General features: G+C 38.3%; 1 protein-coding gene across 3 annotated transcripts in view; it reads right to left on the reverse strand.

Moving 5' to 3' along the window:
- LOC114686211 (vomeronasal type-2 receptor 116-like) overlaps positions 1-20,428 on the reverse strand; it is a 47,546-nt gene extending 27,118 nt beyond the window's left edge. For all 3 annotated transcript variants that reach the window (XM_037198249.1, XM_037198248.1, XM_028860866.1), the window contains exons 1-3: positions 20,223-20,428; positions 8,825-9,104; positions 7,635-8,441 (exon numbers count right to left, since the gene is read on the reverse strand). In XM_037198249.1, coding sequence (XP_037054144.1) covers positions 7,635-8,441; positions 8,825-9,104; positions 20,223-20,428 — 1,293 coding nt within the window. The remainder of the gene's footprint in view (positions 1-7,634; positions 8,442-8,824; positions 9,105-20,222) is intronic.
- Positions 20,429-21,329: the final 901 nt, after the last annotated feature.

Consider the following 21,329-nt stretch of genomic DNA (forward strand, 5'->3'; position numbering starts at 1 on the left):
GGAATGCAAGCTTGTACAACCACTTTGGAAATCAATATGGTGATTTCTTAGAAAATTGGGAATCAATCTCCCCCAAGATCTAGCTATACCACTCCTGGGCATATACCCAAGGACTCAATCATACCACAAGAGCACTTGCTCAGCTATGTTCATATCAGCATTGTTTGTAATAGCCAAAACCTGGAAACAACCTAGATGCCCTTCAACTGAAGAATGGATAAATAAATTGTGGCACATATACACAATGGAATACTACTCAGCAGAGAGAAACAATGACATCATGAGGTTTGTAGGCAAATGGATGGATCTAGAAAAAATCATCCTGAGTGAGGTAACCCAGACTCAGAAAGACAAATATGGTATGTTCTCACTCATAGGAAGATGCTAGATGTGGAACAAGGATGACTGGACTGCTACTCACATCATCAGTGAGGCTACCTGGAAAATGGGACCCCAAGAAAGACACGGAGAAATGGATAAGAGCTACATGAACAGCATGGACATGAGTGGAAGCAATGGATGGCAAGGGTCGAGGAAAAGAGAGCAGGAGATCCTAGCTGGATCAAGAAAAGATAGGGAGAGCAAAGAATAGGAGACCATGGTAAATGAAGACCACATGAGAAAAGAAAGAAACAAAGAGCTAAAGAGGACCACAGAAATCCACAAAGATACCCCCACAAAAGACTGCTGGCAATGGTTGAGAGACAGCCGGGACGGACCTACTCTGGTGATAAGATGGCCAAACACCCTAATAGTTGTGCCATAAACCCCATCCAAGGACTGAGGAATCTGGATGCAGACATCCACAGCTAGGCCCATGGGGGAGCACTGGGAGTCTAATTAGTGAGAAAGAGGAGGGTCTATATGAGCAAGAATTGTTGAAACCAAGGTTGGATAAAGCACAGGGACAAATAGCCAAATGAATGGAAACACATGAACTATGAACCAAAGGCTGAGGGGCCTCCAACTGGATCAGGCCCTCTGAATAGGTGAGACAGTTGATTGGCTTGATCTGTTTGGGAGGCATCTAGGCAGTGGTACCAGGTCCTGGGCTCGTTGCATGAGTTAGCTGTTTGAAACCTGGGACTAATCCAGGGACGCTTGGCTCAATCTGGGAGGAGGGGACTGGACCTGCCTGGACTGAGTCTATCAGGTCGATCCCAGTCCTCAGGGGAGACCTTGATCTGGAGGTGGTTGGAATGGGGGATTGGCTGGGGGAAAGGGGAGGTGGGCAGGAAGGGAGAGAATAAGGGAATCTGTGGATATTATGTAGAACTGAATAGTATTGTAAAATAAATAAAGAAAAAAAAGGAGATGGAAAAGAGAATCTCTGGTGTAGAGGATACAATAGAGGAAATAGATTTGCCAGTCAAAGAAAATACCAAAGCCAAAAAAGTCATAACACAAAATGTCCAGGAAATCTTGGACACCATGAAAAGGCCAAATCTAAGAATAATAGGGATAGAAGAAGGAGAATACCAACTCAAAGGCACAGAATATTCAACAAGATCATAAAAGAAAACTTTCCCAACTTAATGAAGGAAATACCTATGAAGATACAAGAAGCCTGTAGGACACCAAACAGATTTCACCTCCAAAAAAGATCCCCACACCACATAATAATTAAACAACTAAACCTACAGAATAAAGAAAGAATATTAAAAGCAGCAAAGGAAAAAGGCCAAATGACTTATAAAGGCAAACCCTTCAGAATACCACCCAATTTCTCAATGGAGAAATTGGAAAACAAGAAGGACATGGACAGATGTAATGCAGACACTAACACCATGAATGCCAGCCTAGACTAATATACCCAGCAAAACTTTCAATCACCATAGACAGAGTGAACAAGATATTCCAAGACAAAACCAAATTTAAACAATACCTATCCACAAATCCATCCCTACAGAAAGCACTAGAAGGAAAATTCCAACCTAAGGAAGTCAGATACACCCATGAAAACAAAGGCAATAGATAACCCCACAGCAGTAAATCCCAAAGAAGAGAAATACACACACACTACAACCAAAAGGTAACAGTAACTAACAATCACTGGTCATTAATATCCCTTAATATCAATGGACTTAATTCACCTAAAAAAGGCAAAGGCTAACAGAATGGATACGAAAACAGTACCCATCTTTCTGCTGCATACAAGAAACACACCTCAAATTCAAAGATAGACAATACCTCTGAATAAAAGGATAGGAAAAGTCTTACCAATCAAATGATCTTAATAAGAAAGCTGGTGTAGCTATCCTAATATCTAAAAAAATAGACTTCAAACTAAAATCAATCAAAAGAGATCAAGAAAGACATTACATACTCATAACAGGAAAGATCTATCAAGATGAAGTTTCAATTCTGAATATTTATGCCCTAAACACAAGGGCACCCACATATGAAAAAGAAACACTACAGCTTAAATCACACATCAACCCCCACACATTAATAGAGTGAGACTTCAACACCACACTCTCACCATTGTACAGATCTGCCAAATCAAAACTTAACAGAGAGACAAGGGCCGTAACTGATGTGATGACTCAAATGAACTTAATTGATATCTACAGAACATTGCACCCTAACACAAAAGAATATACTTTCTTCTCAGCACCCCATGGAACCTTCTCTAAAATTGACCACATACTCAGTCACAAAGCAAACCTCAACAGATACAAAAAATTGGAATATCCTCGTGAATTCTATCAGACCATCATGGTTTAAAGTTAGATTTCAACAACAAAAATTACAGAAGTCTACAATCTCATGGAAAATGAACAATGCTCAATTGAATCACCAAAGTGTCATGCAAGAAATAAAGAAAGAAATTAACGACTTCATAGAGATCAATGAAATCAAATATACTACATAACCAAACTTATGGGACACTTGAAAACAGTGCTAAGAGGATAATTCATAGCACTAAATGAACACATAAAGAAGTAGGAAAAATCTCAGAAGGTGAGGGGTGGGGGATGAGAACACAGGGAAATGGGAGGGTCAAGCTGGAACAGTGACAGAGTGGGAGGGCAGGGAGAAAGATACCATGATAGATGAGGACAACATGGCAATAGGAAGAAGCAGGGTGCTGGGGAGGGTCTCAGTAATCCACAAGGATCACACCACCTTGGTCTGCTGGCAGTAGTCTAGAGGGTTCCTGGACTGGTATACTCTGGTGACTGATCTAGTGAAAACCCTAGCTGTCATCATACAGCCTTTTTCCAGTGACTGACGGAGGAGGATGCAGAGATCCACGGCCAGGCACCAGGCTGAGCTCCAGGAATCCAATCCATGAGAGAGTAGAGGGATTCAGCAGGCAAGGGATGTTGAGATCATGATGAGAGGACATGCAGAGATATCAGGCCACACCAGTGGAATCCCATGAACATGGACTGGTGGCTGTGGAGCCCCCATGGGACTGGACTAGGCCCTCTGGACATGGAAGACTGTTGTTTGGCTCAAACTGTTTAGAGAGCACCCAGGTAGGGGATCGGGATCTGTCCCTGGTGCATAGGCAGGCTTCTGGGAATCTGGTGCCTATGGTGTGACATCTTGTACAGCCTTGGTGCAGTGGGAAGGGGCTTGGACCTACTTAGGTTCTGTATGCTAGGCTCTACTGGCTCCCCATGGGAGACCTTGATTTGGGGGGTATGGTGATGTGGAATGGCTTGGGAGAGAAGGCTGGGGGTTGGAAGGAGGGAGGACAGGGGATCTGTGGGTGATATGTGGAGTGAGTGGAAATTTTCTTAATAAAGAAAAAAAAAGACAAAAAAAAAAAAGAACTTAGAGAAATCTCACACTAGTGACTTAACAGCACAACTGAAAGCTCTAGAACAAGAAGAAGAAAACTCACCCAGGAGGAAGAGATGCCAGGAAATAATCAAAATGATAACTGAAATCAATAAAACAGAAACAAAGAGAACAATACAAAGAATCAACAAAACAAATAGTTCTTTGAGAAAATCATCAAGATAAACAAGCTCTTATCTAGACTAACCAAAGGCAGAGAGAGAGCATCCAAATTAGCAAAATAAGAAATGAAAAGACAGATATAACTACTGACAATGAGGAAATCCAAAGAATCATGAGGTCATACTTCCAAGACCTGTACTCAAAAAAATTAGAAAATCTAAAAGAAATGACAATTTTCTCGGTAGGTACCACATACCAAATTTAAATCAAGACCAGATGAACTATTTAAATAGACCAGTGACCCTTAAGGAAATATAAACAGTCATTAAAAGTCTCCTAATCAAAAAAAAGCCCAGAACCAGATGGTTTCAACACAGAATTCTACAAGATCTTCAAAGAAGAGTTAATACCAATACTCTTTAAATTGGTCCACACAATAGAAACAGAAGGAAAGTTACCAAACTCCTTCTATGAGGCTACAGTTACCATGATACCCAAACCACACAAAGATGCAACAAACAAAGAGAATTACAGACCAATCTCCCTCATGAACATTGATGCAAAAATACTCAATAAAAATTTTCAAACAGACTCCAAAAACACATCAAAACAATTATCCACCATGATCAAGTAAACTTCATCCCAGAGATGCAAGATTAGTTCAACATACAAAAGTCTGTCAATGTAATCCACCATATAAAAAAAATTGAAAGAAAACAATCACATGATCCTTTCATTAGATGCTGAAAAAGCCTTTAACAAAATCCAACACCCCTTCATGATAAAGGTCCTGGAGAGATCAGGAATACAGGAAAACATACCTAAACATAATAAAGGCAATTTACAGCAAGCCAACAGCCAACATCAAATTAAATAGAGAGAAAATCAAAGTGATTCCACTAAAATCAGGAACAAGACAAGGTTGTCTGCTCTCCCCATATTTATTCAATACAGTACTTGCAGTATGACCTAGAGCAATAAGACAACAAAAGGAAATCAAGGGCATACAAATTGGAAAGAAAAAAGTCAAACTTTCACTATTTTCAGATTACATGACAGTATATATAAGTGACCCCAAAAATTCTACCAGGGAACTCCTATAGCTGATAAACTCCTTCAGTAATGTGGCAGGATACAAGATTAGCTAAAAAAAATTAGTAGCCCTCCTATAAACAAATGACAAACAGGATGAGAAAGAAATCAGTGAACCATCACCCTTTACAATAGCCACAAATAATTTATAAATACCTTGGGGTAACTCTAACTAAACAAGGGAAGGACCTGTATGACAAGAACTTTACGTCTCTGAAGAAAGAAATGGAAGAAGATCTCAGAAAACGGAAAGATCTCCCATGCTCAGTAGTAACATAGTAAAAATGGCAATCTTCCCAAAAGCAATCTACAGATTCAATGCATCCCCATCAAAATCTCAACACAATTGTTCACAGACTTGGAAAAAAAATACTCAACTTCATATGAAAAAAACAAAAAACACAAGATAGCCAAAAGAATCTTGCACAATAAAACAACCCCTGGAGGCATCATGATCCCTGACTTTAAGCTCTACTATAAAGCTACAGTAATAAAAAGAGCTTGGTACTGGCATAAAAACTGACATGTAGACCAATGGAACCAAATTGAAGACCCTGACATTAACCCACATATGTAATTTTTGAAACCTAATTTTTGACAAAGAAGCCAAAACTGTACAATGGAAAAAAGAAAGCATCTTCAACAAATGCTGCAGGCATAACTGGATGTCAACATGTAGAAGGTTACAAATAGACCCATATCTGTCACTGTGCACAACACATAAGTCCAAGTGGATCAAAGACCTCAACATAAATCCAGTTACTCTGAACCTGATAGAAGAGAAAGTAGGAAGTAGTCTTGAATGCATTGGCACCAGAGATCACTTCCTAAATATAACACCAGTAGCACAGACATTGATAGCAACAATTAATCAATGGGACTTCTTAAAACTGAGAAGCTTTTGCAGGGCAAAGGACATGGTCAATAAGACAAAATGACAACCTACAGAATGGGAAAATATCTTCAACAACCTCACATCTGACAGTGAATTGATATCCAGAATATATAAAGAACTCAAGAAACTAGACACCAAAATACCTAACAGTCCAATTAAAAAGTGGGCTATAGTGTTAAAAAGAGAATTCTCAACAGAAGAAGCTCAAATGGCTGAAAGACATTTAAGGAACTGCTCAACATCCTTAGCCATCAGGGAAATGCAAATCAAAACAAGTCTGAGATACCATCTTACACCTATCAGAATGGCTAAGATCAAAACCACTGAAGAGAGCTTATGTTGGAGAGGATGTGGAGCAAGGGGAACTCTCCTCCACTGCTGGTGGCAATGCAAGCTTGTACAACCACTTTGGAAATCAGTATGGTGCTTTCACAGAAAATTGGGTCTCAATCTCCTTCAATACCCAGCTATACCACTCTTGGTCATATAATCAAGTAATGCTCAATCATACCACAAGGACACATGCAAAGCGATGTTCATAGCAGCATTATTTGTAATAGCCAAAACCTGGAAACAACTTAAATGCCCTTCAACTGAATAATGGATTAAGAAAATGTGGTGCATATCCACAATGGAGTACTACTCCACAGAGAAAAATAATGACATCATGAGGTTTGCAGGCAAATGGATGGAACCAGAAAATATCATCCTGAGTGAGGTAACCCAAACTCAGAAAGACAAACATGCTATGTCCTCACTCATAAGTGGATACTAGATGTAAAGCAAAGGATAACCAGACTGCAACTCACAACTCCAGGGAGGCTAGCTAGTAAAGATGACCCTAGGAAAGACACAATGATTGCCCAGTGATGGAGAAATTGATTAGATCTACATGAGCAAACTGGGGGTGAGAGGGGAATGAAGTGCAGGGTTGGGTGGGAGAGCTTAGGGGAGCGGGAGGTCCTAGTTGGATCAGGAACAGAATGGGAGAACAAGGATATAGATACCATGATAAATGAAGACCCCAGGGGAAGAGGAAGAATCAGAGTGCTAGAGAGGTCCCAGGAATCCACAAAGATGACTCCACTATAAACTACTGGCAATGGTGGAGAGGGTGCCTGAGCTGACCTACTGATGGAAGCAGATGTAGAGATACATGGCCAAACCCCAGGCAGAGCTCCAGGAGCTCAATCGATGAGAAAGAGGAGGGATCATACAAAAAAGAGACATTGAGACCATGATTGGAAAAAGTACAGAGACAACTGCCAAACTAGTGGAAACACATGAACTGTGATCAAATTGTTGAGGAACACCCATGGAACTGGACTAGGCCCTCTGGATAAGTGAGACAGTTGTTTAGCTTGAACTGTTTAGGGGGCCCCCAGGCAGTGAGTCTGGGACCTGTCCTTATTGCATGAGCTAGCTTTTTGGGACCTAGTGCCAAAGCTGAGACACTTTACTCAGCCTTGGTGCAGGGAGGAGTGGATTGGACCTGCCTCAACTGATGGTACCAGGCTCTACTGACTCCAGAGGAGACCTTGCCTTAGAGGAGGTGGAAATAGGGTGGGAGGAAGGCTGGGAGTGGGGGGAGGGAGGACAGTGGAATATGTGGTTGATATGTAAAACAACAGAAAATCTCTTAATTAAAAGAAAAGAAAAAATAAAATAAATAAATATTTAAAAAAAATAAAAATATCATGACTTAAGCATGATGGAAAGTAAGATAATTTACCTGAAGACAGTCATAGAATATTCCTTCTAGTTTAGCTATAGGTTGAGACTCTAGTAGTTGATAAATGATTTCATGGTAGGTGTGGGCAACAGCATACACAGCATTGTATAAATTGTAACCTTCTTCACTCAGGACCATGTCAAATCTGTGTTGTGAAAACCATTCCAATGTAGTGTTGAATGAACAATGATTCATTGAACTATAGTTGGTCTCAGAGACTGAACAATTATAATAATTCCACTTTGTTCTCATCTGAGAAATGTCTACTGGATATTTGGAAGTGTTCATTGTTTGCATAAAATTCCTAAATTTAGAAACCTTGCCATGGTGGTGTGCAAAAGCGACAGTCCCTTGGAAGGGGTCAAGGCTGAAATCTCTGTTACTTGTGGTGACATCCCATTGTGAGGTGGTGACCCAGATTCTCTTTATACCTAAACATCCCCATCTTCTGAAGCTGACCTCTAGGGTAGAGTTCATTTCACCATAAATAATAACAACCTTTGCTGATGATGTCATTATTTGTTTGTCATATATTCCAGCCCTTGCTGTATATAATTGCATGCTATCTGGAATCACATTCACAAAAGCTAAACAGACTCCATTTCTTTGAATTTCTTCTTTCAAATCTGAGAGAAACTGAATTCCCTGGTCATCATCTGAGACAACCAGCCCTACCCAGGTCCATGTAAAATAAAGCATCAAAGAGACCATGGCCTTCGGCAAACATATATCCTTGTGTGCTATCTGGTAGACATAGGGAAATAGGACATTATCACTCACGATAGGATGAAATGGTCCAAAGAAAATCTGAAGGATAAAGAACAAAGAAAGCAATAATATTGGATTATCATTCCAATGAAGGAAGTTCATTCATAGTTATGAGTTGTGTTACTCACCTTCCAGAACTCCTATAGAAGACAATAAAATTAACCTGTAAATATTGTGTTTTAGTTCTATTGGATTCTAGAATATTTATGACAAGTTTGAATGTTCAACAAAAGTTTTGCATTTTCCCCAAAATCATCTAATCTTGTAATACAAAGAAAGGTTGGTGACATACCAATATGTGATTTCTTAATTCTTTAGAATATATAGATCAGCACACACAAACTCATGCTGCCCATTCTCTGTAGAAACTTGGGATTGGCATAGACAAGCTGTTATCTCTACTTTTTACCACTCTGTCTCACCTTTGGATGTTTGATAAAGGTTGTCATTTTTATAGATGTACTCCATGATGGTCCTGTAAGCGATACATCACATGTAGATTTTCTACAGTCATAATTAGGAAGTTTTGAGACATTGTTTTGTGTTGAATGTATTTCATCGATTACTTTCAATGAATCAAAACACATGTCAGCATGGACGGAAAATATCAAAGACATGTTGGGTAAAATATATGGGTTCTTGTTGATCTCTTCAGTAGCAAAAATCAATACCAGAAAAAACTCAAATTTCCTTGTTGGTATTCTAAAAATGACATAAGAGCATCATAGAGGACATTATAAATATGAAATTTTCAAAGCCATTGAAGTAAACCTTTTTCTATGGCCCCTCTAAATGTCTGTATTAATTCTATATATCCTCATGTAAGGGCATAGAAAAAGTGATTTTAAAGATGAAAGCATTTCCAGCATTCATCTAAATAGAACATTCTGATGTAAGAGTTTTTCTCTATGTGAAAATACATAAAGGTCTTTTGTGATCCCTGAATGCCATCCATAAACTAGAATATAACCCTAGATAATAAGTGTGCTATATATTTGTTTTAGGATTGTCATTCCAGAGAAACATGAAAAAACCCATTTTATGAACCATGTATCTACAGGATTGCACTTTATCCTTTCATTTTTAAAGGGTAATTAATGAAGGATTAAAGTTTAACAGATTTTATTAACTAAAAATTTCATTTATGTATGTAAAGTGTCTTGACCATATTGAGTATATCAAAAGTCATACAATAGATCCTGGCCCCCAACACCATGTAGATATCTCCTGCTCCTCCCTAGCCTTATGCTGTTACTTAGAATTAAAAGAGATCAAGTGCATACAAATAAGAAAGGAAGATGTCAAACTATTGATATTTGCAGATGTTATTATAGTATACATAAGTGACCCCAAAATTCTATCAGAGAACTGCTACAGCCAATAAACATGACTACAAGATTAACTCAAAAATATCACACAGGTCCTCTTATATATGAATGATCAATGGGCTAAAAAAGCAATGAGGAAAGCAACCCCCTTCATAATAGCCACAAAAATTTAAAATTATGTTCACGTAATTCTAACCAAGCAAATGAAATTCCTGTATGGCAAAATCTTCAAGTCGTTGAAGAAAGGTAGTGAATGAAATATCAGAAGATGGAAAGATCTCCCATGCTCAGAGATTGGTAGCATTAAAATAGTAAATGTCGATCTTACCAAAAGCTATATATAGATTCAACACAATCACCATCACTTCCCCTAGGTAAGATAATGTAGACCCAGAAGATAAATATGATCCATACTCATTTATATGTGGATATTATTTGCTAAACAAATGATAACCCAGCTACAAACTGTAGATCCAGAGAAATTAGGTATAGGAGACATGATGGAGAACATGTGGATTGCAATAGGAGGGAGAAATAGAATACATAATAGGGGTGGACTCGGCATTTGCACACAGGATACTCCTAGAAATTAAGCTTTTTATAGAAATAACCCAAACAGGAGACCTCAACCTTCAACAGAAGATGTGGCAAAGATCAATGTTGGACCAATGAATGCAGATCAACAAAAGATACAGAAATACATGCTCTTCCATAGATGTAGATCTTCATCAGCCACTGAGTTCATGATTTAAAAAAAATGAGCTTCTGACATGTCAGACCTGAATTTCATGCTCACATGGAATTGGAAGGATTCCTAATTATCTGTTTGAATTTAAAGGAAGAGCCTTATTATATAGTAGTGCTTTTTCTTTCTCTCAGTTTTTCTTTCTCTCAGTTACACCATTTGAATAACTTAAAACTAATTCATCTTCTGAAAACAACATCATCTACTTCAATCTTGAGGCTCTTCATTTTATTTTCTAAAGATTTATTATTTTATTTTTAATTATGTGTATGTGTGCATTAGTGTGGGGGTATGGGCATATGAGTACAATTTCTCAGGAAAGCTAGAGACACTGGATCTCCTGAAGTAGGAGTCACAGGCAGTTGTGAGCCACCCATCATGGGTGCTCAGACCCAAACTTGGGTCTTTTGAAAGCACTACACATTCCCAACCTCTCTCTCCATCTCTCCATCCCAAGAGGGTCTTTACTTTAAAATACCACATTTTGACTCAGCTACTGAGATGATTCAGATGAGGCCTTTCTCTGTCAGTGGCTTTGTTCAAAACTTAAGGAAATCTGTGCCTTTCCTGGTGCTGCACTCTGGCTCCTTTGCCAGCCAGTCACTCTGACCCTGCCATGATTGCATTGTTCATGTTCTCAGTCATTTCTGTTACCCCTCATGCAAAGAATTCAGTCATGGTATTGAATTGTGAGGCCATTGTTTCTCTGTAGCTACCAGCTAGTGACTAAGGAAGGAAAAGCTGGAGTGAAATGGTAAAAGAAATGGCACCTATTACTTTGTGCATCCCTTAGGTTAGGACAGAACAAAAAGAAGCAGAGCAAGTGAAAGTAAAACTGGCATCAGTGAGAGGCTTGAAGTCTTCCAAATTGGCAAATTAATGTACATGAATAATTGTGCAAGGTTGAAACAATTATTTCTGTAACTGGGCCTTTATTTCATGAAATGACTGAAAGGATTGCATTTCAGACAGGGGTTAGGTTGAGTCTTCATATAGCAGTATTTATAACATATCACAGCCTGTGTAACCCCTAGTCCTAATTAAGTGACACTCCCACAAAAGAGGATGAGCTTGAAATTGTGAGCTGGCTCTATATAAACATGCCCATGAGGGCACATCTAATAAGCCTGCACATAATGGGTATCCAAATCAGATATGCACTCCTCTTGATATTTCCCTTGAAAAACAGAAATATGTGAAGTTGGACTGCAGTCTGAGAGTAGCAACAAGTAGACTAACCTACACAGAAATTTGTCAAGTTCCTTTGTAAACACATGCATAAAGTTTTCAAAGTGCACTGGTGCCCAGCAGATTGTTTGGGGTATAACTGCTGCTCTTAAAAAATAATCAGTAGGGTCATGGGTTAAGAGAACAAGCTGCTCTTCTAGAGGACCTGTGGTCAATTCTTTTGTTTTGGTTTGAGTTGTTTGTTTGTTTGTTTGTTTGTTTGTTTGTTTTTAGAGACAGCATTTCTCTATGTAGTTTTCGTGCCTGTCCTGGATCTCACTCTGTAGACCAGGCCAGCCTCAAACTCACAGAAATCCACCTGGTTCTGCCTCCTGGGTGCTGGGATTAAAGGTGTGCTCCATTGCCACCTGGCCTGTGTTCAATTCTTAGCACTCACATAGCAGCTCACAACTGTCTGTAACTCCAGTTCCTGGACCTACGTAGACACCAGTCATGCATGTGGTGCACATACAGAGATACAGAAAAAACACCATACAGCTAATAAAAATGTTATTTTTAAAAAAGAAAGAAAATAAGCCAATAAATACATTATACCCTCTTATTGGAAGTTTAAATTAAAATATGTAACCAAGTTGTTTTTTTTAACTGGTGAGTACTGTGTAGTTCTAGACAACCATTAGGCTGAGACAAGTAAGTTAAATATTGCCAGAAGTGTGTTGTACATCACATGTCACATTTCTTTGTTTTCTGTCAGAGGTGCAGGGTTGTTTACCATAGAGTCTTGGACATGCTGGGTAAGTGCTCCAGTTCTTGTCTTCATCTCCAGCCAGAAAACTTCAATAGGATAGAAAATCTTACTGCTGTTTGATGGTCCCAAATAATCTTAGAGAGCAAAGCCACTGCCCAGATGGACAGAGCTAAGAATGAGCTACACAGAAGCAGACTGTCCTCTGATCACATCAGTGGCTTTGGAGATTCCACTAACAGACTTGCTCTGCTGTGGACAAATTTCACAGAGAGCATATTCCTTGATGTAGTTTTTCTGTTAACACAAAGGAGCAGGAAGAAGTCCGAGTTGAGATACCTCAGGAGAGAAAAGTATGTGAAAACTGCCAGCCAGTGAGTGTGATTTTGCCTTTAAAGCAAGTGAGCAAGTTTAAAAATTATGAAAGAAACACCACCTATTAGTCTTGTGTTAAACAAAAAAAAAAAAATTAAAGCCATTCAGATGTGACTGGAGTCCCAGACATTTCCACAGCACCTCTGAGAACTGGTAAGTGGATCAGCTCTGTCCCACATGCTCTGTAGTCTTTGCCAGAGCCTATGGATTGTTCATCTGTGCCTTCAGGAGACAGGATCGCATGAACTCTCTGCTGTCAGCTAATTTCAGATGTGGCTTCTTGCCAGGACTAAAACCTTTATAAACTCAAAACTATCATGAAACTATCACAGCCAATGGAAGCTCTATTTTTCTTTAATAACATCATCACACTTCAAAGTGTGTTAAGTTGTTAGTTCTTAAAAGGATTCTGCATATATGTTCACATATGCATTCAGATACAACCAACAATCTTTAAAACTGTATGTATTAATTCATTAAATGACTTACACTGCCAAGCTAATAAAATGAGATCATGCAAATTTATGTTTTCATGAAGCCTTTATTCCTCCAAATACCAAAATGTTTACATTAAAAGTTTTTGGTGTCATGATTTTACATGAAATGGAACTCTTATCTTAACTTTGGCCTTGTGAGTAGATTTCTAGCATGGCTGTTATAGTAGTTTAAGTTTGGGCTGAGTTTTCAGGTTCTTGGCCTCCTCAAGGATCTGTAATAAAGGCTCAAACACTGTAAACATACCAAGGAAATTTACTTTAAACAGAAGACTGATTAGAAAAGAGGCCACATGGAATAACATAGCCCAGGGCTCCAGGTTGTTGTTGGGGCTTCTTTTCATGGGTTCTCAGGAGGAGTTTGCTTAGGAGGGATGTAGTTTGTATGGTTCTCTATTTTGACTGGCAGACTAAAGTATATAACTACTTCTGTACTGTGCCTGTCCCCAAACTGTATCTGATTTTAATCATATACACACTGAATGCTCTGTAGTCATAAGACGGTTAGTCTTAATAGGGGATTATCCATGAAAGTTCACTTGGAGGACAGTTGCTTTTATTATGCACTCAAAACTACTTCAGTCAAGATTGGCTTTGTTGCAGAGTAGAGACCAAAAGACCACTCACAGTGACCAAAGTGAAAATTGAGACTGTGCATTAACCCAGCTGGCAACTGCCTGGAAAGCAGCACTGAATGCATTTTACAAGGCAGTTTTAAAGGTAAAGAGCACAGGAAATCTACATCCTGGTTGGCAGGGTGAAGTAAAGTAAGCATGCAGTTTATCAGAAGCCAAAATTATGTAGTTAGCTGGCATATTTGGACCCAAGTTTTTAACACAGGGTTCAGTACTTTTTCATGAGACTTCATAACAGGAGTAGAAAAGGTATACTTAGTCTTAGGGTTTTTATTGCTGTGAAGAGATACCATGGCCACAGCAAATCTTACAAAGTAAAAACATTTAATTGTAGTGGCTCACTTATATTTCAAAGGTTCAGTACATTATTATCATGGTGGGACATGGCGGCCTGCAGGCAGACATGGCTAGAGAGGTAATTGTGAGTCTTGCACATCTTGCAGGCAACAGGGAGTTGTTTGACTTACTGGGTGGTATCTTGAGCATATATGAGACCTCAATGCCCACCAACAGAGTAACATACTTCCTCCAGCAATACCACACCTACTCTAACAAAACTATACCTCCTAATAGTGCCACTCCCTTTGGGGGCCATTTTCTTTCAAATCACTCAGTGGAAGGGAGTTAAAGGGGGTGTCAGTTTCAGATTAAAACAAAGGTTGACCCAGTTGAGACCAGATGGAGGGAACATTGCTCTGTCACAGGCCTTCCTACTTTTATACCTAAATATAACCAGAATATGATTTAATAGAATGTTTAATTCTGATGGTTGTTAAGGGGAAGACAAATGTATTCTATTGTTTAGAGTGGAGTGTGTGCACAGTACATACAGGCTCTCAGATGACCAAGTGCACTATTAGAAGAGGGGTCTGCACAGCTCAAACTAAAGTCCTTGGTTGCTTGGTGTGGGAGCCTACAGTTACTCAGTTTTCCATGGTGACTCAGTTTGAATCTGAAGTCCATGCTGACCCAAAAGAGTTGCCCTTGTCTCTTAAGAAGCTGTGGGAAAGGGCCAATAAATCACCTGGCAAAGTACCCATTATCTAGCTAATGCAGGCTGTTGATACTAGCAAGAGGCACATGATAGAAAGAAAGGTATGTATCCCTTAATTCAAGGACAGAGTAGGAATGAGGTTATTTTCTTATGGTAGTGCTTGGCTGCTTATGCTGTGTAAAGTGCTTGCTTCTGCCTTTAGTTTGTATATAAGCAAGTGAAGCAATAAACCTGGGGTTACTTGGTATTGACTGACAGTACACTTGACTCTGAAAGAAAAAACAAAGAACCTGTACTTCTCAAAATTAGAAAATCTAAAAGAAATGAATAATTTCTGTGATAGATACCACTTACCAAAGTTCAGTTATTACAGATAAATTTCATCAGATTTTCAAAGACAAAATTTATTTACTCAAATTATTTCACAAAACAGAAACAGAAATAAACAAAAAAAACATTGCCAAACTCATTTTAGGGAGCCACGGTCACTTGGATACCCAAAACAAAAATGAATTCCACAAAGAGAATTACAGACCAATTTCCCTCATGAACATAGATGTGAAAATGGTCAATAAAGTACTCATAAACCAAATCCAAGAATACATAAAAATATCATCCAGCATGATCAAGTAAGTTTCATCCCAGAAATGCAGGGATGGTTCAACCTAGGAAAATCTGTCAGCATAAACCACCATATAATCAAACTGAAAGCAGAAACCCACGTGATCATCCCATTGGATGCTGAAAAAGACTTAGACAAAATCCAATACCTCTTCATGATAAGTCTTGGAGAAATCAGAGATACAAGGACAGACTGAACATAATGAAGGCAATTTGCAGTAGTCTTTAGCCAACATCAAATTAAATGGAGAGAAACTCAAAGCAATTCTGTGAAAATCAGGAATAAGACAAGGCTTTCCACTTACTCTCTCCATATCTATTCAATACAGAAATTGAAATTTTAGCAGAGTAATAAATCATCTGAATTAGATCAATGAATGCAAATCAGAAAGGAAGCAATCAAAGTATTGCTATTTTCAAATGATGTGATACTATACATGAGCAAATAAAAAAATTACCAGGAAACTCATATTGCTGAAAGACACCCTCAACAAAGTGGCTGGATATAAGATTAACTTCAAATAATTAGTAGCTTTCCTGCATACAAATGATAAATAGACTGAGAAAGGAGTTGGGGGAAACAACAACATTCAAAGTAGCCAAAAACAATATAAAATACATAGATGCAACACTAACCAAGCAAGTGAAATTCTTATTTGACAAAAACTTTAAGTCTTTGAAGAAAGAAATTGAAGAAGATATCAATGGAAAGATTGCCCATGTTCATATATCAGTAGAATTAAAAATGGCCATCCTACCAAAAGATGTATACCAGACTCAATGCAACTCCATCAAAATTTAAACATAATTTTTTAAAGATCTTGAAATGACAATATTCAATTTCATATGGAAAAGCCAAAAACCAAGAAACTGAAAAAAAGAGAAATTAGGGTATAGCCTTGAATGCATTGGAGCAAGAGACACTATCCTAAACAGAATACCCATAGCACAGTAACTAATATTAACAATTAATAAATGTGACCTCATGAAAGTGAATAGCTTCTGTAAGACAAAGGACTAAGAACACCATCAATAAGACACAACAGAAGCCTAAAGAATGGGAAAGATTTTCAGCAACTCCACCTTGAATCATGGACTAATAATAAATTAAGAAGTCAAATAACTAGATACAAACAAAACTGTTGATGAATTTCTAAAATGGTCTTATTAAATGAAAAACATGGAGCCAAATATAGGGGTGAAATCCTTAGATCAGAGAAATAGGGAAAGCCAACAGCCAACCTTACCTCACCAATTTTGCAGCTTCCAAATGCGAGTTACTTCCTGCCTACCCACACTTTTATTGCCTTGCTGTTCTGCCCTCTCATTGGCTCTCTTAGCCCAACTACCTCACTTCCTCTTCCTACACAGCTCTGTCACTTTCTGTCTATCAGTACAGACCTCCAGGTCTCTATGGTTGATACTGGGATTAAAGGCATGTGTCACCACACTTGACTCTGTTCCCTAGTGTGGCCTTGAACACATAGAGCCCCTGCCTGCTAAATGACAGGATTAAGGGAGTGTGCTACTACTGCACAACTTCTTTGTTTACTTAAAATGGCTTGCTCTTTCCTCTGATCTCCAGGTAAACTTTATTAAAACACAAGTAAAATATCACCACATTTCAGCACCAATAAAATATCACCACAAAAAAACAAATAATTCGATTTAAAATTGGGGTACAGAGCTAAACAGAAAATTCTCATCAAATGAATCTCAAATGGCTGACAGACATTTAAAAAAATGTTCAACATCCTTAATCAACAGGAAGTACAAATCAAAACTATTGTGAGATTCTATATTACACCTGTCAGAATGTAAGACCAATTACACAAATTGGAGCTCATGCTGAAGAGGATGTAGAGCAAGAGAAGAATTCACTGATAAAAGTTTAAACTTGTACAGCCACCTTGGAAATCAATATAGCTGTTTCTTAGAAAACTGAGAATCAATCTACCTCAAAATTCAACAATACCACTCTTGGACATATACTCAACAGATGCCCTCATCCTACACAAGGACATTTACTCAACTATGTTCATAGTCAGAGTTTTCATAGCCGCCAGAAACGGTAAATGACACAGGTGGCCATCAAGAGGAGAGTGGATAAAGAAAATGTGGTATATTTACCCAATGAATTATTACTAGGTGCTAAAGAAAATAGCATCATGAACATTACAGGCTAATGAATGGAAGTAGACAAAACTTGCCACGAGACCATCCAGAACAACAGAGTATGTTCTTATGTATATGTGGATATTAGCAGCTAAGTAAAGGATAATTATACTACAATCCAAAGACCCAAAAAGGCTAAATGAGCAGAAGGGTTCTAGGGGATCATATGAATCTCCCTATGAAGGGGAAATTGAATAGATTTTGCAGGTGGACTTGGAGTGGGTGGAGATGTGAACAGGAGGGATCAGGTGAGGGACAAATGAATGGAGGGAGAGAGTACAGAAAAAGACAACTGGAATATTGAGCATTTAGGGGGCTGTGAGGAAACCTAGAGCACTAGAAACATCCTGGATCCTGTGAGGGTGACCCTAGCAAGAAATCCTAGTAATGGAGGATATGGATCCTGAACACACCATCTTCTGTAACTAAGCTAGACTCTTAGGAGTAGGACTGAAACACCAACCCACACACAAAAACTTAAGCCTACACCTGTGCTACCTGCAAGATTAGTTGTTGCAATGGCAATCCAGATCTTCTAAGAGGGACTAACCAATGATTGGTCTATGGTGAGGCCCTAGCCATGAGAGATAACCCATGATAGATACTTCCTAGATGGCCAGGAACTGCAAGATGGGTGGCTCAGAAACATAGAGTAAAACTGAACATGACTGACAGAAAGAAAGAAAGAACAAACAAAAGAAGAAAGAAATCTAAAAGGAAGGATATCAATGAAATGATTTCTAATGTCATTCTGCTATACCAATAGAACAGTGTAGCTCAAACATCATTAGAGAGACTATCTCCTGCACCTGATGGGATAAGATGCAGATACCCACACCTAAAAAATAGGCAGAGTTAGTGAACCCTGAAAAAGAGGGGGAGAAAGGATGTAGGACACAGAGTGGTCAAGGACACCAGGAGAATACAGCTCACAGAATCAACTAAGAAGGGCTCATAGGGGTCACATAAACTGAAGTGAAAATCACAGTGTCTGGAGGGTCTGTGCTAGGTCCTATGCACATGTTATGATTGTTTAGCTTTGAGTTTTTGTGAGACATTTAACAGTGAGAGTAAGGGTATGTCTGACTTTACTGCCTGCTTCTGGGACCCTTTTCCTCTTACTAGTTTGCTTTGTCCTCCTTAATATGTGTGTTTGTGCCTAGTCTTATATTACATTTTGTCCACTAAGTAAATATGATAATTAAGTGTTCATCAAATGTTTTGTTTCATTGGTAGAGATGGAAAGGTTAATTATGCTTATCATTATACACTATCTATATGCAAATAATTATGTGAAAGATCTAAATGCTATATTATGTGTGTATATATTTGCTTAAATGCATTTTGTAATAAAGTATAGGCCATGGTAATAACTTTTTAAAAGTGTCACTAATGAGAATTTCCATTATGAGGCAGAATATCAAAGATGAGCCAACAGAAATGCAAACCCTGGTGACCTGACACTGAAAAACAATAATGTGAAGCAACCATCAGAATCAAAGTGTGCACAGTACACTAAGGTAACAGTTACAATAGATTCTTTTAAATCCCCATGAGAAAGCACAGAGAACCTCAGTAAGTGGATAAAAAGGTCCAGACACAGTATACAGCAGCAAAGTCGAGGAATATCAATACTGTGTCCCTTCTATTCTATCTCTGCTCTGCATCTACCAGTGTTAACATCTGACACATAGGATCTGAAAACCTCATAGACAAATTGCATCTACTTTTCCAGTAAGAATATATTAGTTCTCCTATAATTCTCTTAATGTTGTATTTGTTCACTAATTAAAAGGAATATTGATCACCTATCTGATATTAATCATACCCCAAAACTTGTGTGAAAGTGAAGCAAAATAAGATTATGTTGACATAGCATCTGACAGGTTTTTTTTTCATACTCATTTTCATCTCAAGAATGACATTAGGGACTAGTACAGAGATTACTTTTATTTTTATATATTGCATATATGTATATATATTGTAACATATATATGTATACTCACAAATATGTATGTAATATTTGATATTGTAATCACACATACTAGTCATACACCTCTATTTCTACGTATGAACATGAGCCTTATGGTTAGAGATCAAAATTAAGTAACCTCTTTATGATGACTTTAGTTATACTTGCTGATGTAGGAATCCTTGGCACACACTTGAAGAGGCACTGTAACACAGTCTCTTCATGCCAAACTCATGTCAGTGGTTTGTATTTGTGTTTTCATGTCAGATCATGAGACCCTGTGCAATGACAACTTTCAACACAAGGAGATGCATGAGGAGACAAGAAAAAGAAACCTGTCTCTCTCACCTTCTAGATTAGTGAACTGGAATCTAAGAAAACCACAGTACAATAAAATACATTAGAAAATACCAAAATAATGATCAATAAAGGAGAAATTTTTCTATAGTTCAAATGTTACAGAGGGAAATACAGGATAGAAACTCATCAAGTTTTTCTACATAGGCACAGACTTCTAATTCATGACATTTATGTGGGAAATGACTTACCTTAAATTGATTAGAATATTAGAAAAAGCTTCCTCTATAGATTCTGGAGACAGGAAAAGTAAAAACTCACAGTCATTCCTCAAATCTCCATCATCCTTTTCATTGTTCTTTATTCTCCAAAAGCAGTTGGTTTCCATAAAACTGCACAAGATGAGAAAAAACTTCGGGAGCAAGAGGGAAATAATAAGAACACACAGCTTCCCCATGTCTCCCAGATCTAAGACTGAGCAGAGGTGAAACCTGTTTCTCATGCAGACAAACATCACATATGAAATTAAATATATGTGCCTGATTTATTGCTTTTGCTGAATGGGAGCATGTGTATATACCCCAGATCCCATGTGCCCATCTGTGTCATGATTCTTGGATACATCTGGAAATTTCTGGTCTAAGGATCTGCATCTGAGGTCTGCAACCTTTTCATCAACACTGGTAGGAAAACTTGTTGTGAGAATCATATTCTGCAGCCTCAGGTGCCATGATTTCATTCATGCCCATAGTGTAAATGCCCCAGGGACAATCTCCTGCTGAGAAGCTTGGGCCTCATCCTGTTTCAACAACCATGTGCATGAACACCATTGGAGATCATTTCAGTGGATTTCATCAGTATTTCCATATTAGTGAGAGATGAGATTATCACAAAGGGCCTATGTCATTTAGAGCTTGATCTGAATCATGGGACAACATGTACGTTTTTGATCATGATAGGAAAGGACAGTATCACATACAACATTCAGCCAGCAGCAAAGCACTTTCTGTGTTGTTCATGTGCTAATGTATGCTAGTCACACATGCAGAATCTCCTGAAAATACTTGTTTCCTGCCTTCTAGATAACCTGTCAACCTGCCAAATTGCCTGGTATTGACCAGGAAATTAATAAATTATTGTGACTCAACACCCACTCAGTCAGTCCAATATTCTTACCAATGCAGATGTTTACACTCAAAACAAGTTCTAAAACATGATCTCCTTGTCTGCTATTCAGTTCTCATATTTAGTGTCTTGTAATGAAACATGTCTCCACTCAGAACTGTGGTTTCTTCCACACTTGCTCCTATTGCTGGGCATCACATCTAATTTTCAGATGCAGTCTCTTCCTTTAAGAC

Source organism: Peromyscus leucopus, chromosome 22 (assembly GCF_004664715.2).
Source record: "Peromyscus leucopus breed LL Stock chromosome 22, UCI_PerLeu_2.1, whole genome shotgun sequence".
Taxonomy (NCBI): Eukaryota; Metazoa; Chordata; class Mammalia; order Rodentia; family Cricetidae; genus Peromyscus; species Peromyscus leucopus.